The sequence below is a fragment of the Cervus elaphus genome, chromosome 20 (assembly GCF_910594005.1).
Source record: "Cervus elaphus chromosome 20, mCerEla1.1, whole genome shotgun sequence".
NCBI lineage: Eukaryota > Metazoa > Chordata > Mammalia > Artiodactyla > Cervidae > Cervus > Cervus elaphus.
Genome location: NC_057834.1, coordinates 91221684 through 91249436, shown reverse-complemented (window position 1 = coordinate 91249436; position 27753 = coordinate 91221684). Strand labels below are relative to the sequence as shown.

Here is a 27753-nt window from a genome sequence, read left to right as displayed (position 1 = left end):
CACTCCAAGCCTTCAATTCTGTCCCCTTCCCCCGCACCTCCGTAAATTTAAACTAGAGCTCCCAGAGAGGACCGGCAGGGGGATAGCTAATATTAACGTGGGCGCAGCTTCACGTAAAGAAAACAGTGGCTGGCGTTAGGAAAATACTCTAGAGACCCTCCTGTTTATGGGAGAAAAATGTAATGGAGGAAAAACTAAATTTGCAGTCAATGCTCGGTCTCAGGCTGTTACATGGGCTCATTTTATCACCGGCAAGTCTATCTATCTCTGCCCATTGTCCTCCCTCTAGCTTGCTGCTGACCAGTCTGGGTGGGAACGCCTCTATCTTCCTCTTCTAGATAATAAGGCAAGGAGATAATATTATAAATATATATCTTATGGAAGCAACGTTATATGATATTGTTAAAGGCCTTTAAGAAACAGAGACACTTAGATACTCATATTAATTACTGTTTCAGAGGCTTTATTTCGTTTCTTAAAAAGGGGAAATTAGAAATAAAAATTGTTAGTCTTATCAAATTCCTCTTTATACACTACATAATGAAGTAAAATTTATACCATAAAGAAGTTATTTAAACAAACACACCCTCCAATTCTAATCAAAATTACCAGTATTCTGAGGACCACCCCCCTAAATCCGTAGCCAAAATTTGAGGCAGAAGCTGGCGGCTTCCAGGGCTTCAGTGTTGCCTAGGATAAGATGAAAGAGCAATACTAATAACAACATACTTTTTTTGTCTTTCCTGTAGCCTTGATTTCAAATCTAGTAGCAAAGCTTTTGTGCTGCTCAGATGTTTCTTCTTTATCTTAATGAGAAAACTTTTCGCAAAGGGAGTGCGAACCTCTAGATAACAGCCTCCAGGCTGCCAGGGAGCCGTCGCGGTCCAGGGCTAGACAGGAGAGCGGCTCGTTTCAGGAGAATGACTAAAACATTCGAGTCACCCAGACCTCCGCTTCCCCTTCAGCTTGCTGCAGAAAGAGATGTAACCTGAATCTTTGTTTAGGTTTTGGTTAGGGAGTGAGAATTAAAAAGCCACGGCAGATGCAGAGAGCAGATTTTTTTAAAAGTCAAAAGTTAACAGGCCATTCCCATTTTTTTTTCTTCTTTAATACTAAATCTGGAGTAAGTTGGCTTGTCCTGATAACGATCTTAACGTGTAGGGAAGGCGGGTGTTCCTGAAGGAGGTGAGGCTATTCCTCCTGGAAAAGACTTTCACCCCACACCCTCTTCCCTCCCTCCATGTAAGGTTCCACCCTCTGGAAAACAAAACTTTTTTTCCCCCTTTTCCTAGAGGGGCAGAGCTCAATGAAGTTGGGGAAAGAGTCTTAGGAACAGTCCATCGGAGTGGTTACGGTCACAGCGGCCTCTTTGGACGAAGACTTGCAGCCTTCCTACCCTTGTTGGCGTGTCAGCTTTCATTAATGCGCTGGGGCGGGGGAGGGGGGCCAGATCGACAGACACCGACAGCCTCTGACCCTCTGGAGTTGGTATGTGATAAGCAGCCCTAGCAGTGCCATGTATTGGAAAAGCGATCAGATGTTTGTGTGTAAACTAGAAGAAAAGGACGTGCCGGAGCTGGCAGTTCCCCTTGAGAAGGTGAGCGACCCGACGCCCGGCCAGACCAGCTGAATCTCAATTTCCTTGAAACGCGAGCTGTTTGGGCTCCTAAACGAGGTTCAGACATTACCTGTAACAGTTTCATCTTCAAACCCGGCAATTTTTTTTTTATTATTATTACGTAGTGGCTTTAGGCAGTAATCATTGCCTCCCCTCCCCACAAGCTCACTTAACCTGAGGCATGGAGACCGTAATTTGGGAGACGAAGCCTCGAGCCTAAGGCGATGTGAGTCGTGCTTTTGTGTGTTTGCAGCGGCGATCGGGAGGTCGGGAGAGTGAGTCGGGAGGTTCGGGCGGCTGGGGGCGGGGGTACGTGGGGAGGGACGGAGCCGAGGCGAGGCTTCTCCGTCCGGCAGCCGGCGGACGCTTGCCCGCCCTAAGGAGCTCCTCCGGCCGCAGGGCGATCCTCGCTGCCGCGGTCGCACAGCGAAACAAAAGCAGACGGAGCTCCAGGAAGACCTTTGGGATCGCAGGGAGGGCTTGAGGGCCATTTTACTTAAGAAAAAAAAAAAAAAAATCGAAAGAAACAAACCCTAGGGCTCTCGAGTCGCACCGTTCCTAGAGCAGATAGCGGGGAACTGACAAACTCTCACCTCGCTCTGGAGGCAGGAGCGTTGACTCACAAACGCGGGGTCGGTCGCGTTTTAGGTTTGAAAATCATCTGCAGCCTGTTTGAGCGCCTCCGCGGCCCCGCACTGGGCGCCACTGACTTTGTCTTCGCCCGAATGCTTGCGGGGAACGCACGGGAACTCCGGGAGCTCCTGCCTAAGCTCTGTGTCTGCGAGGATGCGGCCTCCGTGCTGCGGCGCTGGGTCCCGGCAGAGAGCCCGGGGGTGGGGTTGGGGGGACTCAGGGGTTCGGACAGCATCTCGCTGGATGCTGTCAGAGGGAAGAGGGAGGCGAGGAGAGAACTACAGAAGTGTGGGCAGTTCGAGTTCCGTGACACCACCCCCCCCGCCCCCCCAAGCTAGCGTTTCCGTAAACGAAGGCAGAAAAAGCCCAGAGCGGCTGCGTTTTCGTTTAAGAACAAAACTCCTGCAAAGGCTTGGAAACACTTGAGTAATGCGCGTTGTTGCTTTAAAACATTTTGACCGAGGTTGTGTGAGTTGTTTTTTTAATGACACAAATTAAATTCAGCTGGATATTTTCCATTATTCGACCCGCTTTTTGCGCTGGTTAAAAATAATCCTTTGGTAACTCAAATGTTGACTTACCGAGCAATAAGTGGCAATTTACACCTTAAAGAAACGAGTATAAATCACTCGCAGCTCTAATTGCTGTAAGTTTACGAAAGAGCTGCTGGCTCGGTTTAATCTGAAGCATTTTCATTCAAATTGTCATCGGAACAAACACCAGGCTTCTTAAATCCCGCTGTAATTAGCTTTCAAGTATCCTATTAAACCTCTTCACCTTTCGGGCTATCCAACTCAAAAAGCTCCCATTTAAAAATATATATGTCTCTCTCTTTTAATTGAGGCTATTAAAGAAATCAAGTTTCTACCCCCACCCCCTCCTCAAATCCTCTTTTCTTCTCTCCTACTCCACCCCACCCCCCCCATGCACCCCCTTTAGCCCAGTGATCCCCGCTCCGCAGTGATTGACGTCTAGAAAGAAAATGCTTTGTGCGGGGATGATTGTTATTAACTCGTTACCCCTGGCAGGGGGGCGGGGAACCGGCGTGCTCCGGTGAGCGCTGGGGACCCGTAGCCCGGAGAGCGCGGCGGCGCGCCGGGCGAGCCCCCGGGAGCTCCCGTGGCCGCCTCGCAGCGCGCTAGGGCTGCGCCGCCGTCCGCTCGCCCGCAGCGCGCGGGCCCAGGCGCCCAGACGGCTGCCTGCGCGGCCCGGCGCGCCGGGGCCTTCATTAGTTCGTCCCGCGTGCCGAGAAGCTGAAGCTCCGGGCTGCACGTGCCGACTCTGAACTTCTCGTCTCTGTTCCTCCCCACTTCCCGGCTCTCACCTCCTCAGTGCCAGGGTCTCATGTCGGAGGAGTGCGGGCGGCCTGCAGCCCTGGCGGCTGGGAGGACTCGGAAAGGCGCCGGGGAAGAGGGGCTGGTGAGTGGGTAGGGCCCGGGGTGCTGGCCGTGGAGCGGCGGCCCAGAACGGAGGGCTGCTGTCCCAGAGTTCCTTCCCGGGCTCAACTTGAGGAGCCGGTGGAGGGGGAGGGATCTGGGGCGGGCTGGGCAGAGCCGCCAGGCTCCCCAGGACTTTGAGGTCCGGGGTCTGCAGCCCCGGCGACTGCGCCGTGGGAGCTTGGGCCCCGGGGAGGGCGAGGAGCGGGACATCAGGAGCTGGGGGTGGCTTGGGGGAAGGGAGGGGAGGCGGTGAGGGAGCCCCCGCGGGTCTGAGGGATGGGGAGAGGAGGAGGGGTCTAGAACCGCCTGAGACCGCGCCTCGTGGCTTCCTGCAGGTGAGCCCCGAGGGAGTGGGGGACGAGGACTCGTGCTCCTCCTCGGCCCCGCTGTCCCCGTCGTCCTCGCCCCGGTCCATGGCCTCGGGCTCCGTCTGCCCTCCTGGCAAGTGTGTTTGCAGCAGCTGCGGCCTGGAGATCGTGGACAAGTACCTTCTCAAGGTAGGGCGGAGCCGCGAGGCCCAAGGCGAGCGCGGTTCCCCGGGGAGCTCTGGGGAAGGAGAGAAGTTTATTTTCCCCTTCTTTTCCACTCAAGTTCTCGCTCGAGGTTGTAGGCTTTCTTAGCACAACCGCCCAGTCAAGAGCAACTCATAAGGTGAGAAAAGTGGGAGAAGAAATCTTAGAATACCCCATGTTGTTGCAAAACTGCTTGTGTGTGTGGTCTCGGGGTGCCGATACCCGGGTGAATGTACTGGAGTCAGCCACCTACTTGTAGAGGAACGGAAGTGGGGAAATCCTTACCTATTCTGGAAAGTGGGTCCTACCTAATTGTTTTTACCGTGCCTCGGGTTGTAACCCACAGTAACGCCCAGGCGTTTGCCTGCTTCTGAGGGTTCCACGTTTGTGTATGTTGACCGATTTTCCCTTTTCAGTGTCTCCTTTGCTGAGAACCACTGTGAAGTGCCTTAAAGAGTCTTTTCTAGACAGATATTTTTTTATAGTCTTATGTTTATTTACACCAACCTGAGGCTTTTCCAAAATAAAATTCATACTACCATTTAAATAAAAACCATTTTCAATATCTTCCTCCTCTTACTAAGGTTTAATACTTCAGGGCCACCCAGTGATTTTTTTTTTTTTTTTTAACGTCGTCTCCAGTGCCTAGGAGGGCAGTGGAAATTGATGTGAAGTTAGACAAAACAAAAAGAAAGAAAAATGCCTAGGATGAAGTGCTTCAAGTGGTGGTTTGAGAGTTGACTGTCTGTCTTAATTTGTTTTACTTCTCTCAAGATATTGTGGGGGAGTTTCGGAGTACAAATTCTGGCAGGCCAGTTATCCATGTCATTGCATGAAGGATCATAGTCCCCTGTGTTTTAATCCTAATATCATGGAATTTCAACTTCAATAGTTTTTTAAAACCACTATTTAAAATAATGATCTCTCCTACACTAAATTAGTAGCAACCAGTTCACTTTCTATTCTCCCCACCACCACCATCCCCCACCTAGTTTCTCAAAAGAATTCATTATGTAGAATATGAATTCAAAAAGCAAGTTTGTGAATTTCTTTAAATTTCTGCCTCAGCATACAAAGCTGCTTCATCTGGGAAGTTGGAATGATACCCTGTAGATATAACTAAGATAAAGTACCAAAAGGCATTTTGGTGAAAACTGTTTGAAAAGTAACTAAGTTACTTAATTAGTGGTTGATTTTTAAGCCTGGCAAGTTAGCATGGCTTTCTCTTTAAATCTGCATTCTTAAGATTCCCATTTCAGTGTTTCTAGACCTGAACCTCTTTGAATATTTCAAAACCATCTTTTGAATCAAAACTAGCTGCTTCCTTTCTTGAGCCCTCTCAGGAATTAGCTGTATCTTTCAGAATATTTCTGAATGGATGTGTAATGGATCCACTTCATATTAGAAAGGAAAAGGAAAAAAGCTTAAAATGACTTTTAACATAGCCTCTGAAATAGATAATTGTTTCTAGCGTTCATCTTTTATTTGTTAACATATGTTTATACATCAGATATATATTTGTATAAAACAATCTAAATTATCTAAATGAGTTTTTTTTAAAGCTTTCCTTTGTAATAGGACTGGAGTCCTCTCAATGAAGTCTTCTACATAGTCTTAGTTTACCCTTTAGTATACATACAAGAAAGTAGGCTTAAGTACATATTAGTAGACGTGCAAGAAAACTGTCTTCCTATCATATAGGAAACTAACAAAAGTTTGACACTTTATGATTATAGAAAAACTCTTTTGAGTTCTCAACTCCCTCACCACCACCATTTTGAGTTCATATTCTTCCAAATAAGTTTGAATTCAGTTCAAGTCACTGGTGAAAAAATAGTTGTTAAATAGAATATTTGAGGATGTAACTGTTTAATATAGAAAAACACCGTATCGTGAGGCAAGTAAAATGGAGTTAGAACAAAAATGTGAGAGGAGTTAGATGCGTCTATTGCCCCATGTGACACTTCAGTGCCCTGTCGTTTGAGTGATTTTTTTTCTGGATTGATCCTATATATGTATACATACAGAGATTGGATGAATGCTAGCTATCAGGAAAGGTTTATAGTCTCCAGAATTTTTTTCTGTTCACCTTATTTTCCTCTCTGGAAAAGAAAAAGAAGATGAGGGAGGTTTTTGTTTTGTTTTGTTTTTTTAGTAAACTTTGAGGAAAGGTGGCAGACCAGGAATTACATCTGGCTTTAGGGAACTGGAGAATGACCATGACTCTGCCCTGAAGACTGCATCTATCGTGGCTTTAAAAAAAAAGAAAAAAGAGCCTGGATAAGATCAAAATGCAGAAGGCCTTAAACAGTAGAATACTAATGGAAGCCTGTACTTTTCAACTTTAATTTAATTGGACCCATTGGAGGGGGAAAAAAAATGGAAAATGCATCTCTATATCCAGGACAGTGATCACCATTGTTAATTTTTAAAATTTTGGTTCCCTCAGATTTTTTTTCCTGCTATTTTCCCTATTTCCTTGTGTGGTGAGCATGTTCTTTTATAGAAAAACCAAAACTTAAAATTTCACTAAAATCATCAGTGCTTTGGAAAGAGGCACATAACTAATTAGAAGCCAGTGAAACTTTCTTCTTCAGCTTCACAGTACCTTTTATATTTCATGTCACAGTAAAGCAAGTTGAACAGTAGTGCTAACATGATAGAATCATTGGACAAGATAGTCTTTATTATGAAATAGTGTAGCAAAAGCTATGTTTCAAGTTTTCCCATTTTTTCCAATTTCCTAATTCCTATATTAGGTATTAAATCCATTTGTACAATGTAACTGCTGTTTTTGCATTATTGCTGTTCTTTTAAATGAAATTTAATTAAGCTAAATCAAGTTCTTGTGCCCATTTAACAAGGGCAAACTTTAGGAGCTTGCATTATAGGTAAATTCAGTTCAGTACACATCTTCATTCCTGAAGGCTAAAGCTAAAGGTATGCAGCTTATAGTATGATGGCAACAGTTTACGGTGAGGGTTTGTGTGATTTGTCCACTGATCTGACAGTATTTCATGCCCCTATTTACAATGTAAAGTGCTATGATTTATTAAAGCATTTTATAAAATAAAATGTCTTACTAAGTATAAATGACAAACAACACTTAGTGTGCCTTTTTAGAACCACTTATAATAATAGATTTACTTTTTCCTTTAATGACCAGATCATTAAAGTAGGGTTACCAGGGCTTTATGTTTTGGTAATTTAATGTTAGGTGGGAGCCAGGCCTCCTGCCATATCAACATCTAAATCTACCTTAACAGTGTCTGTTTTATTAGAGAAATGAATTGCCTGGCTTCTTTACAAGGGTAAGTATTTATCTTACAAAGCTTTTTGTCCATTTTCTTTTTCACTGTAACTAGTGAACAGTTTATCATTATTTGGCTGAAAAGTAGATTGAGAAGGTATGTGGCTTGAATTCTTTAGTTGCAGTGTGTTATGATGGGAAGAACTTGGTCAAGGAAAAAGTATAAAACCAATATGTAGGACTTAAAGTGACCAAAATTTTCCATATGTTCATAGATGTTGATTAAAAAAAAAAAAAGCAGAATGGACGTTTGATTAAAAAAAACTTGAATTTTTCAAAATTATATTAAAAAAAATAAACAGGAAGTGTAGAATATGCTGTTGTGAATTTTCTGGCTGAACTCTAAAAGACAGTAGATCTAGATCGTATTTATGTAGATGATACCTCTTAGATGGAAACATTCAGAGCGTGTCTTAAAATATTAAGGGGCTAGCTTTTAAAATTGCCTGATACAGAAAACCAATGAAGGATACTCTCAAGCGTGGTGTTAGAATGGCTTCTCACTTGGCCCCTCTTTCTTCGCAGGTGAACGACCTGTGCTGGCATGTCCGGTGTCTGTCCTGCAGCGTCTGCAGGACCTCCCTAGGAAGGCACACAAGCTGTTACATTAAAGACAAAGACATTTTCTGCAAGCTTGATTATTTCAGGTACACTGAAGCTTCTTTTGTTTTTTTAGTAAGTAGATCCACCATGACATTCTTTACGCAAAGAGAATTTTATAAATAGGCTTTCTAGTCCAGTTTTATTTACTGAAGCCCACTTTTTCTTGTACAACAGATTTCGAAATGAGAATGCTTCATATTTTCGAGGTAAATTGGATTAAAACAAAATTAGCATATGTATATGTTTTAGGAACCCAGTATATAAAAATTAACTTTGAATAATTTTTTCTACCTTGGCAAATGAAAGTTTTAGGTATTATGAACAGGGAAGCTTCTTTGCTGTGCAGGGAGATAAAGTATGAAATATAAGGTGACTTATTATAGCAGTGCTCTTTGTTCAGGCAGAGTACTAAGACAAAATGAAGTAATTATAGGGGGAAAAAAATCAAAGTGTTGTGGAGCTTTTACCAGTTTATTATAGGATGACCCCCTGTAATGTACCTATAAAATGCCAGCAGTTTGAAAACTGTGATAAACCATATTATTCAGAAGAATTGACCATTCCAGTATCAGAACTGCACCAAGTCTAATTACATAACCTGCCTAAAAATTCTGTTTCTTTTGTCTGTTCTTTGATATTTATTTTGTGCAATTATATTTGCCTAGGGTATTAAATGTAACATTTTCTCTGCCTGGTCTCTGTATAATCATTTAAATGGAAAATTTCCTCAAGGATAGAACTCAATTCTTAATGGATAGCTATCTCAAAATTGAAGTCATCCTTAAGCATGACTTTTTAAAATTATCACCTTTTTCCTTTATTTGTATTTTCAAAGGAAGAAGAATGTTCATTGTGAAATTGGGAAGTTAATACTACATAATGAAGTTTGTAATACTAATTATGTTGTTTATACTCAATTTCAAAAACTGATTTAAGAGTTTAGTGATTGATTTGAATAAAATTGCTAGGCAAGTTAAAGCACTTCACGAAACCCAGAGTCCTTTATTTTATAAAATCATAGGATTTTATAATTACCCAAATCATATATTTCTCATCAGGTTTACTTTCTATTTCCTCAAAAACAGTAGCAATTTGCCTCCTCTTTCACATAGGGTATGCTAATCTTAATTTTTTTTTTTTTTTGTAGTTTATAAAGCTGCTTGAAATGTTTGTTTTCAGAGACTTTTTACAAGTCTAGTTCTTCAGGATTTTTTTAATACCTTGTAATTTACTATATTCAAAAATTGATTTTTATGATTCAGATTAACTTAAAAACTAGCAATACCTCTAAATATATGTTAATGACTAGACACAGACACATACACTTTTCTAGTTTAATGTGGATATGCCAGGCGAGATATGTTAATGACTAGACACAGACACATACACTTTTCTAGTTTAATGTGGATATGCCAGGCTATGACTGCAGTTGTGGTGGGAGATATGACAGAGTGTCACCAGGTCTGAGAGAAAAAAGAAATCTTTACGTGTGGCATTTTGTTAAGATTAACGTGCATTTAATGTCCAGAAATGTGTCTAAAAGTTTTAGGTAATATTTCTCCTCCTCTTGTGGATGGTAATGCAAGAGCTTGTTTACCAAAGGAAGCATTTCTGAGTTTTCCTTCCTCACGCACCAGAGTGAACAATTTCTGTTCTATTCATTCTTTGATAATATCTATTTTAAATGTTTTAACTTTTTAAGAAATTTTAAAGCATTTTCTAATTGTCTCAACTTGGCTTTAAGACATCATTATTTATATCTTCAATGGTATGGCTTTGTACTTTTAGTTTTTTCAGTCTGGAGTGTGTGTGTGTGTGTGTGTTATGTTGAGTCTCTAGATAATTTATAAATGTCCTGATATTTGTTACAAGAAGGATATTGAAACTCATATTTCATTTATTTTAAAAGAAAAAATGTTATCCTCCTTTAGAATAACAATGAGAAGTTTTTGTTTTATAAACAGGTTTGAATTATGATCCCATCTCAAGTCTTGCTGCTGCTTACCATATTGACTTTTAAAAAATAATTGATTCCTGTTTCATTTTAAAAAGATTTAAATACTTGAGTTAATCCAGTGAGTAATATAATGTGTTAGTTTAATCCTAGACTGATGAATGTCTCACCAAGCATTAACTCTTCACCCTCCGCACCCCCCCCCCCCCATTTATGTAGAAGGTATGGAACTCGCTGCTCTCGCTGTGGGAGGCATATCCATTCTACTGACTGGGTCCGGAGGGCCAAGGGGAATGTCTATCATTTGGCATGCTTTGCCTGCTTTTCTTGCAAAAGACAACTTTCCACGGGAGAGGAGTTTGCTTTAGTGGAAGAGAAAGTCCTCTGCAGAGTGCATTATGACTGCATGCTGGATAATTTAAAAAGAGAAGTGGAAAATGGTAAATATATACTTAAAATACTTTTGAATCTTTTGGGACAGTGAACACAGGGATAAAAATGATTTTTTCCTAAGGTCGTCTTAAAGCATCATTTTGTGCAGAGTAATTGTGGTGAAACTCATTAAGCCCTCTACTGTTAGTGATGGTCTCCATCTGTTTATTTATAAGAAAAGCCATGGCATATGTATTTGCCTTGTGCCATATTCTCAGGAAGCAGCCTTGAGTTTAGGGTTCTGTTTTGCTTTTCGTAACCAGTTGTTTCCTTGTGTTTGCCTTTTTAAGGATGAGCCTTAGATGTGCACTTCCAACTTGGTGCACTTTTGACTAAATATATAAGCCTACAAATGAAATGTTGTTTCTACATTATGTTTCTAGTGTTTTCTAAATCTTAAGGGATTTGGCAAACTAGAAGATGTATACAGTTTCATACCAAGCCAAGAGATACAAGAAACCTATTATTGTATGACTGCTCCCATTTGAGTTACCAACACATTTGGTGTGTTTTTTAAATGCAGGTAATGGGATTAGTGTTGAAGGCGCCCTCCTTACAGAGCAAGATGTTAATCATCCAAAACCAGCAAAAAGAGCTCGGACCAGCTTTACAGCAGATCAGCTCCAGGTAGACATGACAATGAATTTGAGTTTTTGAAGCCCCTTTCCACCAAAAAAAAAGAAAAAACCCCTATTAAAAAAAAAATACTGAAACTAACAAAAGCCAAACAAAAAGCAATGTCTATGCTGTCTTAAGACATTTTTATTTTTTCAAAAAGGTTAGTCTGTGCTTTTTGTGCAAACTGACTTGTTGAGTGTAAAAAACATTGCCCTAAATATTGTTTGTCAATATTCCAAGAGTCGTGGTATGATGTGAACTTGTCCTGCAAGTTTGTCTCCCTGATGTCTGTTAACATTAACATCAAGGTGCAAACAAAATGTTGCTCTGTCCTGACTTCCTAAAAAAATTACTTTAACACAGGTATTTATGTTACTACATGTAATTTTAATAGAAGACAGAACATTTTGGGACACTTAACAGAAAGAGATATTCAGTATGTGCGTCTGTGGGACTCTGATGTGTTCATCTTTTTAACAAACTGCATTGAGTCTTTTAATAGACAAGATTGTACATTTTCTGAGTAGGAAGGAATTGAAAATGCCTTACCATAAATAGAAATCTACTGATTGACTGCAATCAAGTAGACCTTTCCTTGTTTTTAAAGGGGGTAGAGGGATAATTCTATAATTTGATGCTAAAGTTTGATTATGTTCCCTGAAAATGGAGGGATTATTTTCAACTTAGTTGCCCTAAATATAATTGTCATAACTTCTGTTTTTATAGTCAGGAAAATAATGAAATAATTACTCTTTGCTTTATATTTAAGTCTGTACACACAGTGATTATTTCTGGCATTTTTTTTTTTTTCAGAGAAATCATTTTCTAAAAGATTAGTGTGAAGCGTTTGCTTTATGTTAAGGTGAGGTAACATTTATTGAGCACCTACCATGTATGTATGGCTAGGTGCTTTACACATAGTATCCGTCTTAGCTCAGACTTTAGAAGATATTTATACAATGTTAATAAGTGAGTGAAGGTAATTTTTTGAAAAATCACTGATAGTATTCTAATACTTGTCAGTATTTAAGATGAATGCAGTAAAAGAGAGAATATTTGTTTTGACAATGATTAAGAAAGAAGCCTTGATATGACATAAATATCGCAAAGGACCTTAATGTCACTGAGAAAGCAATCTAGCTTTAAAGTCTAGATTCATTCTTAAAATAAATTCCAGAAAATAATTTTTGATTCCTTACTTCAGGCATCGACTACATAGTAAGTAGAAAATGGAAGGTAAGGCAGCTGAAAGAAATATCTGTTTGAAGTTTGTTTTTCTGGGTGCCTCATTTGGTTAGCATGAAAATCACGTAAAGCCCCAGGTTAGGGGATACGTGTACCTGCGGGAGACCTGGTAGCAAAATACCCAGTAGCTAAAAGGTGTCTGACTTAAAATATAATCTCTAATATAAATATGTTCTGTGTATAAAGTGGGCTGTTTCTGTGAAAGACTGGCCATAATTTTAATAGTCATAAGACTGATAACTTCAGTTCGATAGAAAAATTTATTAGTAAAAGGGTAACTGAAAATTTGAAGCAACTTTTAGGTAGATATGTACAATCTCATCTGGAAAGTATAGATACTAATTAAATAGAAAGGGAATAATATCTGTGGAGGTCTTTGTTTACCAAGTCCTATGCCAGATAACTTCCTGTAATTTCTTCTTTCATCTCTTACAATTCATCCAAAAACTGCAGGGACTCCCCCAAGGCAGACAACCAAGGAATTGGCAAAGAGATTTGGACCCTACTTCCCAAACTTCTGGTCTTTTAATTTTCCTTGGCCTCCCAGGAGACCATGAGTAGAACTGTGCCTTACCAAGACTCCATTTAACGGCTGTGGCAGCTAAAACAAGAGTGAGATTCTGAATCTTGAAGATGGCTTTATAGTTTTAAATTGCAAATGTGCATAAAAACTACTTAAGCCATGCATTATTATATGAAAATGTGATCTGAATCATGAGTTTTTAAAAATTTATACCAAAATCATAGGTTTTTAAAAGTGAAAGCAGAAATTATATTCTTTCTAAGCATGTTCTCATTTATTCAGTGTTTATTAGCATCTGTCTATGCCAGGAATGACTGAAACAATGAGGCATAATCTTGTCTTCGAGTGTTCCTTGTTGCTTAGGTATCTAGAATAAGTTGAATCATTATACTTTACTAGAAGCTTTAAAAATCAGGCCATGTACCTTATTGTTAAGTTGTCCTACTCTTCAGAAAACTAATTATTTAAGTAGTGCTTAAATTTAGCAAAACAATAAAATATAGGTGATCAGTAAGTCAAGACTATTCATACAGTATCTACCTTGTTTGGATTTAGAAGAGTTAAAGTATGAGGAACAAACTTCCCAAATTCTTTAGAAAATTATGAGAAGAAAAAAAAGCTTAACACTTACAAAATAGACTATTCTGTGTTGGCAAAACTATTTCAAATATTGTCTCATTTGTATAAAGTGTATTGTAAAAGTTCCTGCCAATATTATAGTTTGCTTATTGTAGTTGGAAGTACTTGCTCAATGATTATTCATGTTAAACACGCCAGGGTTAGCACCTCCTTTAATCTACTTTCAGATTAAGTTGGTCAGCTGCTACTATGCAGACTCGACATTTTTGGTAGACTTGCTGGCTTTAAAATGATGTGTCTACAGAGGCTAGATCCTTGACCATTTTAAATAGCTCAGAAGAGGAATAGGGTAGATTTTTGGCATCCTTAGTGACTGGAGAGCAATGAAACCAAGTCAAAATTAAAAGGATTCTTTTGTGAGACTGAACACTGATGAATACATCTTACTTTTCCGATAGCATGTTCCAGTTTTAAACCATCAGTGTTGATTTAAGTTTTCCTTTATTCCTTAATGAGAAATTGCTTTAGTAAATGTAATTTGGTTCCATTATTAAACTTGTGAATTTGAAATGCATTTGTGAAGGGCATATGTTTTTTGTTTTATAAATTATCCATTATGGCATTACAAATGAATATCTGTTCAGCTTTCCTCCTTGAAAAATTAAAAAAACAAAGACATTAATTTGTTCATTCTTTTTTTCTCTTTGGGATCTTACATGCTCAACTACATATAAGCACAACTATTTGCATATGAAGATATTAAAGTAACATTAAATTATTACTTTAACTTTAATTACTAATTAAATTTGGAGTAGGAGAGGAAGAATGAAGCGAACTGGGCATGATAATAAACTTTTAGGCTGTTTCTGCCCATTTTAAAAAGCAAAAGTACAAGTGCTAGTTTACAGCAACTATGGGGACAAGTATATTGGCCTGGAATCCAGGAATGCCTTATTCTGGAAGAGTCCCTATCAGTGAGAACTTAACTGAAAAAAAATACATAATTTTTAAACCTCATAAGGTTTCCCAGGACAACATTGGTCTTTTTCTCCACACTATCTTCAGATTTTCTGCACATTGTGGAGGTTCACTCAGTTAATCTGGACATTATCTCCAGATATAATGGATAAGACATTCCCTTTGCCCTCCAGAAACTCACTTTCTCCTATGAAGAGTTCGACTTGCTAGCAAATTAGCTAGCTACCTGGTGACAGGTGCAGTGGCAGAAGATGGTATTATTTGAGGAACATAGTAGAGGATGCAGTTAATCTTGACTGTTGCAAATGGTGTCAGGGTCAGCAGGACTTTAGGTTAGGTAGATTTCCCCCATCCCACGCCCAGGACATGCACAATCATTTGGATGCTAGGCTCCACTCTCTCATTCTTATAATATTTTCTTTATATTTTATACTTCCCTCTATTGACTTTTAAGTAATAAAATTCAAATATCTTGCTTGATTCCCATTACTTCCTTTTCTGAAGGAATCCAAAGCCCTTTGCTGTGCTTTTATTCTGGAACTCCTCTTCCTCCTCCTCCTTCACTCCATGCATCTCACTTTAGCTTGTATTGTTGTTAATTATTGGCATGCATATATTTTTCTCCCAGGAAGCTGAGGCCAGGTTCCAATCCAAAGGTTCACATCAGAATCACCTGGGAGCTTTTCAATCTATGAATGTTTAGATCTCAGGAAATTCTTATGCAATAGACTGATGAGTGTCTCTCTTTTAAGGTCCCAGATGTTCCTTTGCATAGAACAAGTGTCGAAATAATGAATGATGGAGTCATTGCAATTAAGTGGAGTGCAATCTGTTGCACTGTCTACTATTTTCATACTAAGACAAATTGATGTAGGAGCCTTGAACCTGTTTAGTTGAGTAGAGGTCAAAGATATGATTTTTATATTTTTAAAAATTGTTTAACGCTAGTAATTTTTAACAAAATGGAAAAATAGTAAATGGACTTATACTATTATGCGTTTTTTGTGGGTTGTAAGAATGGAAGAAAAGGTGAGCTTATTTTTAACAGCATAGTTGAGAGACAAGTTTTTATGTTGAAATTGATTTTTTTTAAAGATTTCAGCATAGCAACTTGTGCATCTTTTTTACATAATATGCATTCTTTTCATTGATATACACTTCTCTGTATTGATTTTCAAGTAGTAAAATACAAGTACTCTATTTTCTTGTGCATGCCTTATCTCTCCTGTCATCAAAATTCAGAAGATTGAGCTTCTTATTTTTAGCTATTTACTATTTACTACCTACATTTTTTAAAAAAACAGGTTATGCAAGCACAGTTTGCTCAGGACAACAACCCAGATGCACAGACTCTCCAGAAACTGGCAGAAAGGACAGGCTTGAGCAGACGTGTGATACAGGTGACTATTTTAAAGGTTAATCAAGAGATACTAAAACTTCTATTCTAGGTTTTTATAAGTGCACATTCTGTGTATGTGTGTGTGTGTGTGTGTGTGTAGAAATGTCAAAGCATTAGCTTCTCATTTTAGATCTCTTCACATTCTAAATCAGTTTTTTAAAAAGCCTGATAATTAATTAGCCTGCTTGATCTAGGCTACCATTTGTTAGACAGCTCTTTGCAGAAGTTACTTCATTCATTGCTCAGAGCAAGCCTAAGATCCTAAGGCTGAAAAGACAACTATGGTTTGAAGCTGGATCTGCTTCTGAAGCCAGAATTGTTTCTACTTTTCTATGATTGTGGATGTGGATGTGTGCAGGGGGTGGGCAGTGTTGATGACCTTTATTAAAGATCCAGGTAGAAGGAATGATGTAAACAAAAGTAGGGAAGGATAAGTTAGAGCAAATTTGTTGGAAGATAAAATTTCTGTTTGCAAATTGTGGGAAATAGAATTTTTTGAGCTGAACTTGGAGAGGCCTGTGAATATCAAGTTTGCTTCTGAGCAGGAGAAAACCATGATATGTATTTTTAGGAATAAAGGACTGGAAACAGTACATAGGAAGACTTAGAGTTGGGAGAGGCTACATGGAGATTGACAGATTAGGTGTGATGCCCAGCAAAATAATGATTTTTCAAAAAGAGACTTTGGTGGTCTCAAATTCATTCTGAAGCATTTTATCGACTGAACACTAATGGCAGGCACTGGATGCAAGAGAGACAAGGAAAAAGACCTGGACACTGTAATGGTGAAGCAGAGAGACATCAAAGATGACTTATATTTGAAGTCAAAGTATCCATGGAAATGGTGTTACTGACAGGAATATTAAAGGTTGTTTAAAATGTGGGTTCAGCAGTTGGGAGGGAGATGAATTCCTTTCCAGCTCTGATTATCAGGCAATGATGGTGGCAGTTGAGCATGTAAACTGATATTTTAAAGGATGAAACACCATTTCCATGGATACACTTCCCTGATGGCTCAGAAAGTAAAGAATCCGCCTGCAGTGCAGGAGACCTGGGTTCGATGCCTGGGTTGGGAAGATCCCCTGGAAAAGGGAATGGCTACCCACTCCAGTATTCTGGCCTGGAAAATTCCATGGACAGAGCCTGGCAGCCTACAGTCCATGGGATCACAAAGAGTCGGACACAACTGAGCAACTTTTACAAAGGATGAACAAGATTCATGAAATTAGATCCTTTACAGAGAGATTGTGGACAGTAAAAGCTAAAGAATGAACTTTATGGAGCGAGCTGTTTGAACTGGACCATCACAGCCAGAACCAAGGAATGAGTCTAGTGTAGAAGCATCATGGAGGCCCAAGGGCTGAGGTGGATTCAAGATGGAGGTGGTCAACTGTGTCAGGATCTTATATTTCCCTTAGATTAGGGAAATGGAAAACAATTTTAGATAATATTTAAGGTTAAAAAGGTATAACGGAGAAATGATGCAAGTGACTGACTATCAAGATGAAAATGAAGTTCAGTAGGGGGAAACAGTTAAGTCTAACACTGCACTATAATGTTTTATTTCTTAAATTGGCTGGTGGGTAAACAAGTGTTTATTCTTCAGTTTATTTCTAGTAAGCCTGAAGTATTTCATAATTAAAAGATCATTTATTCCAAGGAGTCAGTGGGAGAGACCTGACGATACCTCAGCTTCTCTGAAGACCTAGATTTGCAGTGGATTTGGTTAAGTGCAGTGTAATGAGGCTGTCTGAGGAGGCAAGTCCCATGAACTCAGTACTTTCAGATCTCCAGGGCATTGTGTTTGTCTCAGAGTGCCAGATGCTAGAAAGGGGCTAACAAGGAACCAATGTGAAAAGAGTGCTCCCTTTAGAGGAAGATTAAGGTCATGAAAGTCTGGAAATCATGTGCTGTTATTAACAGCAACAGGGATATTTATCTGGAGAAAAGAACCAGAGATGGTAAGGGAAGGAAGAGTATAAACAGAGGTGTCTTTAAATGGTTATGAATCACGGCAGGATCGTGTCTCTGCTAGGGAATGTAGGAGAAAAACAGATTTCACTCACAGTGAAGAATTTTCTCAGTATGTAAGTCTACAAAATTGGCATCGGCTACCATTGAGCACTACTGATAAAGAAACTGCCTGCCCGTGCTGGAGACATGGGTTCAATCCCTGGGTCAGGAAGATCCCCTAAAGGAGGCATGGCAACCCACTCCAGTATTCTTGCCTGGAGAATCCTGTGGACAGAGGAGCCTGGCAGGCTACAGTCCATGGAGTCACATAGAGTCAGGCGTGACTGAGCAACTTAGCACACACCATTGAGGTGGTGAGTTTCCTTTACCTGGAAGTGAAACTTCCTTTGTTGAGGTAGGTCCAACTCAACGGTCTGAGAGGGTCCTCGTAATCTAAGACTCTATACATCCAGTGACAGTGATTGCTATAGCTAACTGATTCATGGTTATTATGTTTTAGACTATTTTGAAGTTGGAAGCAAAGGAAAATGGAGGATTTTCTGAGAGCTTTCTTTATTGTTTGAAGAAGTAAGAACCCCAGACAGACATCTCTCATATAATTTCCAGGTATTTAGGTCACCAGTATTATGAGCAAGTTAACTACATTGCAAGCCCTAGAACTTGGAGAATATATTGTTGGGTGGTGGCTTTTAATATATAAGAGTTAAATTTAAATATTTTGATAAGATGGCAAAGGCGTACTAACAACTCAAATATATAGTCCTTCACAGTATTTTTGAAGGATTAATTACTGTGAACTCAAATAGTAGTCAGAACCTCTTTGCCCAGCTACTCCTAGCATTGAGTACACATTAGAAATGTTAAAGAAAAGAGATTTAGTAGGCCTTGATTCTTATATGCAAACTAGGTTACCCAAATATTAGGTGGAAATACTGGTCCTATACAGGATATAAGTTCAGGTCTCACCTTTACTAGCTAAAGTCTGCATGAAAGTGAAAATTGTTAGTCGCTCAGACATGTGTGGCTCTTTAAGACACCGTGAGCTGTACCCTGCCAGGTTCTTCTGTCCGTGGAGTTCTCCAGGCAAGAATACTGGAGTGGGTAACTATTTCCTTCTCCAGGGGATCTTCCCAATCCAGGTAACAAACCTGGATCTCCTGCATTGCAGGCAGATTCTTAACCATCTGAACCTTCTCCAGGGAAGCCCTGAAAGTCTGCATAGTGAGACATTGTAACAGAGCAGATCATCACTGAGCTGAAATCACAGAACAGAGATGGGTAATGTTATTTTTAACACTGTACATCCAGATATAATCACTGCTCACATATCCTTTCACAAAGTTGAATTATGAATTGTATATCTTACAGAAACATGATAAAACATTGCTATTTCACCCAGTGTGCTTGGAGTTCTCTTTCCATATTAAAATATACATCCTTTGTATTGCTATATAATTTATTTAATTTGGAAATTTTTTACATCATAAAAATACTACAATGAAGAACATTGTGTATATACTTTGTGCATTTGTTCATTGGTGTCTATAGGATAAATTTCTAGAAGTGAGATGATTGAATCAAAAGATAAAAAGATTATAAGAGCCTTTGACTGATAGTATAAAATTCACCTTGCAGAAAGTTCATAATCAATTTATTCTCCCAGAATCTACCTACGAAATTTATCTTTCCTCAATGTGGATAAATCCTATAAACTATTATTCTTTTACATCCTTTCCAATTGCCAGTAAGAAAATATCATTGCTTTTATTTATCTTTCTTTTATTATCAATAAACCTTAATATGTTTACTTATATTGTGATTAAAAATGTATTTTTTAGCTGATTTTTTATATTGGGTTATTTCTTTTCTCTTTATCTTACTGATTTTTATTGTTTATCATATTAAGCTTTTGTAGTTCAATTGCCTTTTCATTTATTTTTTCCACATAGAAATTTTACATTGTTTTGTATTCAAATCTCTTCATATTTTTTTCCTGATAGCTTTGGCCTTTTTCTTGCTTCACCTAGAGAAATATATCAACATTGGCTTTTGTTTCAATAAACATTCATGGTCCCAGTTATTTATATCTAAACCCTTATTTATTTGTAATGGACTTTTGGTTACATGTTGTAAAGTTGAGATTTTTCTTTTTTTCCCCCTAAATGATTAGTTAGCTTTCTCTAATCAATTCTATGCCAGCTCTAATTTCCCAGTCATTTAAAATTACATCTTTTTCATACATTAAATTCTTTTATTTGGCCCTTTGGGTTTTCTAAGAGATTGATCTAATGCACTAGTCTTTTCTTTTACAGAATGTCTATGTGGCCTGCTTTCAGCTTATGTATTTTACAATTTACAACTCCGATTTTTGAAAAATATGTTACTTAGAAGAAATTTTAACTCTGTAAGAGGTTTGCAAAGCAAGAGGAGATTTTAAGTCAGTAAGGACAATCAAAAGGACTTGTATTTTGTTCCTCAAGCTAGATAGTCCTCATGTCAGAAGTTTTCTGATGCCTGAAATCTTAAGCTTTGTTTAAATGTGCAAGTTACATGACACTTTGTGTTTTCAAACCTCTCTTTGCTTAATTGCCTGATGATTTTTTTCTAGGAGGTATTCGAATTACATTAAGGTAGTTATTCTACTGTTAACATCAGGCTGGCTTCATATTTATTTCCAGAGTCTGAATTTTTTTAAAGAAACTGCATATTTTCCATCTAATATCTAATTTATTGGAGACATGATATACCTTGAAGAAACCCTGGGAATCGTAGTGCCATGTGTTTTGGGTTAATGTAGCCCTCTGGGGTGCCTGTCCTCTGGGCAGCGTCAGGGGAAGAGGCAGGTGGCAGCTGTCCCCGGTTAAAAGTTGGAGAATGTGTGAGTGTGTCTTCTTGGCTGGCTGGGTGACGGCAGTGGCTCCTTTTGTTCAGGAGCCTGTAAAGGGAACTGTGGACTGAAGACTTGGGATGAAGTCTCTGTATGGATGCCTGAGTCACGCTAGTGCTCCAGAACAGGGGTGATAAGGCTGTGACTACATCATTTTCCTTGATACATGCCTAAGCTTGTTCCCGAAATACTCCTTAGATGCTGCCCCTCAGCCACCTGCTCAGACTTCTTTTCCTTTGGTTTTAACCCCTTGAGTTTATACCTCTGTTTATGAGTCCCGAGGATAACAAGGTATGCCTTTTGAAGTCAGGCCAACTTTTTAATAAATCTTTTTTTTTTGTTCAGCCCTCTGTTCCACATTTTTCAGCCCTGATTCCCTTGAGCCGTCAACTAACTGCCTGCCAGTCCTGGGCAGAGACTTATGCCCCTGACCTTCTCCCTTGATCCCCAAATGTTCTTATCCTAATTTCCTTATAAAGTTTCTATCCCTCCACTGTGTCTCTCTCTTCTTACGACAGAGTTGTTTGGAGTGATAGCAAATAAATGCTGTAATATTTTAATAGAGGAACACTCTGTAGGCAGGTTTTATCTAAGTGCAGGAAGTTCACAAGCAGGTAGCTTAGTTACTGGAAGCATCCTGGGTGGTCTAGACTTGTTCACCCTGACCTGCATATGAAATTCTGCTTAACCCAGAACTTGCTTCCTTTATTTCTGTGATGGAGTGGACAACACGGTGGTTAGCTCTTTACATCTGGTGAACTGTTTCACCAGTGGATGTGTTTGTATTTTATTCTACTTAAATATTGCTAGTTATTTCCTACTGTAAGCCTGACTTTAACCTGCTTCTTAGAGAATAGCCTCTGTATTTGCTAAGAGAAATTGAGCTCAGCAGGTTACCAAGAGACTGGAATAACTGAATCAAGAGGTTTGTAGAAAGCCTTAAATTCTCAGTGGGGATTTTAATCATTTGAAAATGGATTTCAAATAAGTCTAGCAGGTGTCTGAGAATACAGTGAGTAGTGTATTTTTTTAAAAAAAATTTCTGATGAAAGGGTTTTTCTTTTTGTCCCAAATGTCAGTAGGAGAACCAAGGAAACTTTTCTGGAATTTTGAATCCCCTCCCCTGTTTTTATTTTGGAAGATGCTGGCTTATTATAGAACCAGTTTTAAGTTAAATCATCAGATAATTATTATTTGGGCAAAGAAAATGACTGTTGATAACCGTGCAAAATGATTTCTCTTGTGTCTACAGAACTCTTTTTTAAAGAAAGCTGCTTTAGATTTATGCTGTGCTGATATGGTAGAGTTGCATCCTTTGTTGTATTGAACTGGTGTTTTATCAGCTGCGACGTGACGTAGCTCCTGTTGCTTCTCTCCTCTCTCAGGTATGGTTTCAGAACTGTAGAGCTCGCCACAAGAAGCATGTCAGCCCTAACCACTCCTCCTCTGCCCCAGTCACAGCGGTGCCGCCCTCCAGACTGTCTCCACCCATGTTAGAAGAAATGGCTTACTCCGCCTACGTGCCCCAAGATGGGACGATGCTGACTGCACTGCATAGTTATATGGATGGTAGGTATCCTAACATTTAACAGCTGCCTTTCAAGCCATCACTCATACCTTCTAGTATTATATTGTTAATAGGATTCACACTTTGCAATATTACCTCAGTAGTAGCTGAAAAATACTGTGGGAGAGGGATGCAGTAGGAAGAACTATCCAACCTTCTTACTTTTGTGGCAGCCTTTTAAGGGGCATGCATCGCACTCACTTTACAGCTAAAATACAGATATTCATAATGACTCATAGATAATGCTTGATTTTTACTTAGAAAAAACATTCTTTTTGTTTTGACCTGATAAACATTTGAATAACTTATTTTCCTATGGTCAGAGACAGTATTCACCCTCAGATTTTTAGATTGAGGTTTACTGAATTTTGTTAAAGAAAACTTTTTTATTGAAGCAAAACCTACATAGAGAAAAGTACACACATAAGTATTCAACTTGATGAATTAATAAAATCAACATATCTATGTAAATACTACCCAGAGGAAGTAGTAGGATATAATTAGCACCTCAGAAGCTTCTCTTATGACCCCTCCCAGTCATTATCCTCTTCCTCCAAAGTAACACTGCCTTGACTTCTAAAATCATGTTCTGGTTTTGCCTGTTGTTGAGCTTTATATAAATCAAACCTTGCAGAATGTATTCTGTGTCTCACTTCTTTCAACTCTGTTTGTGAGATTCCTTTGTATTGTTGCAAGAATCAGTGATTTGTTTCATTGTTATACAAAATTCCACTGTAGGATACCATTATCCACTTAGGGTTGGTAGGCACTCATTTTATTTCCGGTTTGGGCTTTTATATATATGATGCTGTGGGCCTCATTGTACATGCCTTTTGGTGCACATTAATCCACAGTTTTATTTAGTATATATATGCTAAGAGTAGCGTATAGGGTCCTGGCTACACATATGTTCAATCTTAGTGGATTCTGCCAAAAAGTTTCTGATACTGGTTGAACCAATATGCACTCTGACCAGCAGAACATGAGAGTTCAAGGTGCTCTACATCCTCTCCAGCACTTGATGTAGTGTGACCTCTTACTTTAGCCAGCTTAGTGGTTGTATAGTGCTATCTCATTATTTCCATTTGCTTTTCCCTCATCACTGATGAGCCTGAGTATTTTTTCTTTGGGCGTTTGTATATTGTTTTTTTGTGAAGGACCTGTTCATGTCTTTTGCTTGTTGGTCTATTGGCTTATCTGTTTTGTTTTTCCTTGATTTGTGCTAACTTTGGCTGTGTATTGCATATAAATACGTTTTTTCATGGTTATATGTATTCTCTTAAGGATATGTTTTATGGAACACAAGTTCCTAATTTTAATGTAGTTCATCAGTTTTTTTCCTTCATGAGGAATGCTTTTTTTATGACCTGTTCAAGGAATTGTTCCTACTCAAAGATAATGAAAGTATTCCTCCTATCAGTTCAGTTCAGTTTCTCAGTCGTGTCTGACTCTTAGCGACCTCATGGACTGCAGCACACCAGGTTTCCCTGTCCATCACCAACTCCCAGAGCTTGCTCAAATTCATGTCCATTGAGTCAGTGATGCCATCCAACCATCTCATCCTCTGTCATCCCCTTCTCTTCCTGCCTTCAATCTTTGCCTGCATCAGGGTCTTTTCTAGTGAGTCAGTTCTTTGCATCAGGTAGCCGAAGTATTGGAGCTTCAGCTTCAGCATCAGTCCTTCTAATGAATATTTAGGACTGATTTACTTTAGGATTGACTGGTTTGATCTCCTTGCTGTCCAAGGGACTCTCAAGAGTCTTCTCTAACACCACAGTTCGAAAGCATCAATCCTTTGGTGCTTAGCTTTCTTTATGGTCCAATTCTCACATCCATACATAACGACTGGAGAAACCATAGCTTTGACCAAATGGGCCTTTGTCATATATTCCTCCTATGGTATCTTCTGCAAACTTCACTAACCATGTTTTACCTTGACATTTAGATTTATAGTCCATCTAGAATTGAAGTTTCTATGTAGTGTAAAATAAGGACAAAGTCTTTGTTATGCTTATGAAAGTACCAATTTCCCAGCTGATTTTCTGTGCTACATTTGTCATAAATCAAGTGTCTGTATAATTTATATGTCAATTTCTGTACCCTTAGGAGAGCCTAGAGGGCTACTGTCCATGGGGTCACAAAGAGTTGGGTGTGACTGAAGGGACTTAGCATGTACTGTTCTGTTTTATTGGTCTATTTATTTCTGTATCAATACCTAATTGTTTTACTAATGCTGTATATATAATTCTTGATGTCCAGTAATACATGTTATCCTATTTTGTTGTTTAAGTTTGTATTGCTTATTCTTGACCCTTTATGTTCCCATATTTTTTCCACCAAGAAAAGAGAAAACAATTGAGATTTTGATATAATCTGTTAAATCAGTTTGTAGGAAACCATCATCTTAATAATACTGTCTTCCAAACCATGATCCTAGTCTGTCTTTCTGTTTGTTTAGATCACCTTCAAATGCTCTCTTATATTCTGGAGTTTTCTGTTTAGGAATCTTGCACATCTTTTGTTAGGTTTTTTTATAGGTTTTTGTTTTGATGTAGTTAATTGTAAATGGCTTTTCCTTTATATGTGGAAATCTAGGTTGATTTCCACAGCTATTTTCTTTCAGCACATTGACAATATGAATAAAATAGTGTTCTTCCATTGTCTCTGTTATTTAGAATATAGTTAATTGACTTGATACCGCTTATTGTTGAAGTCAGCTGTTGGTCTCATTCTTCCTCCTTTAAAAGTGAATGTCCTTTTCCCCCAGCTTTTCTCTTTGTGCTTGGTTTTAAGTTTTATAGAATGTGCCTAGATGTGCTTCTTGAATATGAAAGTTTGATGTATTTGCTTATACAAACTTTCTGTATCTTCAAATATTATTTCTGTTATTACTGAAGTCCATATTTTCTAGCCTTTTGATCTTCCATGTTCGGGACTAGATATTTTCTTATGACCTGTATTCCAATTCACTAATTCTCTCTCTGTATATGCTGTAAAACTCACTTGCTGAGGTCTTAATTTCAGTTATTGTTTTCAGTTTTTAGAATTTTCATTTCATTCTTTTATATAGTTTTTATTTCTATACCAGAATTATCTATCTTATCACTTTATTCCTTAATAAAATTGTTATACTAATTATAGTTATTTTAAAGTTCATACCTGACAACTCCAATATCAGGATATTTTGCCAATCTATTCTATTGTTTTTTCCTCTTTGTTTTTAGTCAAGTCATGTCTTATTTGCCTTATTACTTTTTTATTGCACTTCAGGTGTGAGGTATGAAAACTGGAAATAATTTGAAGCTCTGGATGGGATATTTTCCACCAGAGAGAATTTAGTTTTGCCATTGGCAGGGAGTTAGGTCAGGGGAAGAGCAACTTAATCCAATCAGACATCAGTTCTCACAAAGGCTGGCATGTTTCTGGGTCACCACTTCTTGGCAGTAGCCTTTTGGGATACCCCCCAAAGCTTGTGTTTTGTTTTGCGTCTGTTGTTTTTAATGAGGGCTTCTCTTTGGTGGTACCTGGTCCTTCATATTTGTTCCCCACCACCCAAAGTCTAACTCCTGAAAACTCTGCTAAACTTCTCAGCCTCCTAGACCCTCATTTTCTTTTAAAATTGTTATTACACTTGTGAAGGATAAGTAGCCTCATTTTATTTCCTTCCTTCTCTGGGGCTTGACTTTGCGAACTCTCACTGCCTTAGTATCTTTCAGATACCTACAAACAGCTTTTTAAAAATTTTGTCCAGCTTTCTTAGTTGCTGTTAGAAGGACGTTTGGTTTGAAGCAGCATGGTCTTTGCTGAGAGTGCAAAGTTCATTTTAAGGTTTGGCTAAAGTAAAAATCAAAGCCTGTATCATTGTTGCCATTTACCTATGCTAGGATTAAAATTGTGTGTGTTCACATGAATGACTGTCATGTTGCCTGAGTCAAATGTGTTTTCATGTATGTTTAGGAAAGAGGCAGTTAAACATTCATAAATGGGAATTTGGGGCAGGAGTCACCCTATAGAGGAAACTTCGTATAAAATTTAGCAAAATTTCTATAGACGAAGGTGGTGGTTCTGGCTGCAGGGTAAAGTGCAGTGAATGGGGTATGGATGGAGGACTTTAAAGTGGCAAAAGCTTGAGGCCCAAAATAAAGATTTTGGAGTAAACCATTCCTGGATTCTCATAATACTATACTCACTACGCTGAATAAGTTAATGCTCTGCTGAAGTTAGTGGAATGAGTATAGCTTGGTGCCCTCAGCTATAATCAGTAGTGAGAGGACTTTGCCTTGGATTGTTTTTTGTTTGTTTTTAAGTCAGTTTTATTTACCGTACAAAACTGATCCACAAATTTCTTTCTGTTTTGTAGCTCATTCACCAACAACTCTTGGACTCCAGCCCTTGTTACCCCATTCAATGACACAACTGCCAATAAGTCATACTTAATTCCTTTTTTCAGGGATAGAAATGATTAAGGATATAAACTTGTCATTTGTTATGTATAAAATACCATTGAAAATATATTAATGTTAATTTTTTATTTAACACCCAAAGCATTTCCAACATCACTTTGCTGCCCAGGTATGTATCTCTAGTTGGCCTGCAAGACACTTTTATTGATTTCTTCATTTTTTGTAAAACTTATGTTTACAAGAAGAAAACAAATCAAAACTTTTTTTTGTATTGTATGAAAATAGTTCACTCGAGTGTGTATCTGTTAATTTATTTGTCATCAAAAGAGCACTTTGCCTAAAAGAAAGGACTGACAAGTGTGCAAAATGTTTACAATCCTTTGTGAAATTGTAGTTTATCATTAGTTTGTATCTGTAAGTTATTGTTATAAATATTACCTGTATTTTTTGTTATATACAACTTTATACTTTGAAGCTTGTATCTGTGAATTTGCAATTGAAATTTATTTTGCCAATGTTTTCTGAATGAACTGAATAAAGCTTCTGTTGTAGCATGCCATGCAAACACATTATTGTGTTTGTGGTTGATGAACTATGGCTGTAAATAACACTATAGTTTAATAAGCCCACCATTCTAAGTTTATTAAACATTTTTCATTCTTGTGAAAGTTTCAACCAATTTATCCTTTTTGTGTGTGTATTTTCAGCAGTAAGTTGACTTTAGCCTCTTACACATATAATAACAACTTTTAATTTTAAAAGTCATTTTGTTTTGAGCTTTGTCGTGAGTACATTTTAATAGAAAACTTATTTGTAGATGATTGCTCTTACTCAAGAAAAGAACACATGAAAATATTTCATTTGGCAAATTGTCTCTTTTGAACTAGTTAATAAAATTAATGTGAAAGAAAAGGCAGAGTGCTTTTCAAAATGACCTTTTGGGGTGTCCCAAGCCAGCAATGAAATGTGGGCTGTTAGAATGTGTTTCTTAAGGGTTGAAAAAGGAGGACAAGAAATATTTGGAGTTTGTGATCAATGCTTCTAGAGCAGAGACTCTTTACTTTTTCTTCCTAGTGAAC

General features: G+C 38.4%; 1 protein-coding gene across 2 annotated transcripts; it reads left to right on the top strand.

The window, feature by feature from the left end:
• Window positions 1-1331: 1331 nt before the first annotated feature.
• Window positions 1332-27349, top strand: LHX8 (LIM homeobox 8). 2 transcript variants are annotated; one of them, XM_043878182.1, is made up of 10 exons: window positions 1511-1597; window positions 1783-1844; window positions 3584-3670; window positions 4026-4187; window positions 8038-8159; window positions 10289-10509; window positions 11025-11128; window positions 15749-15844; window positions 22090-22273; window positions 26632-27349. In XM_043878182.1, the coding sequence occupies exons 3-10, from the start codon at window positions 3596-3598 to the stop codon at window positions 26706-26708; spliced, it is 1041 nt and encodes a 346-aa protein (XP_043734117.1). In that variant the 5' UTR covers window positions 1511-1597; window positions 1783-1844; window positions 3584-3595; the 3' UTR covers window positions 26709-27349. The 2 variants fall into 2 exon arrangements, with proteins under 2 accessions (XP_043734116.1, XP_043734117.1); XM_043878181.1 differs by lacking the exon at window positions 1783-1844 and having other exon boundaries at window positions 1332-1597.
• Window positions 27350-27753: the final 404 nt, after the last annotated feature.

What these genes read in the sequence shown, in the direction of transcription:
- LHX8 (XM_043878181.1), top strand. Translation starts at nt 1,517, where the DNA reads ATGTATTGGAAAAGCGATCAGATGTTTGTGTGTAAACTAGAAGAAAAG. An exon ending in GCGCCGGGGAAGAGGGGCTG is followed by an intron (nt 3,671 to 4,025) that starts GTGAGTGGGTAG and finishes GGCTTCCTGCAG; the next exon opens with GTGAGCCCCGAGGGAGTGGG. An exon ending in AAAAAGAGAAGTGGAAAATG is followed by an intron (nt 10,510 to 11,024) that starts GTAAATATATAC and finishes TTTTAAATGCAG; the next exon opens with GTAATGGGATTAGTGTTGAA.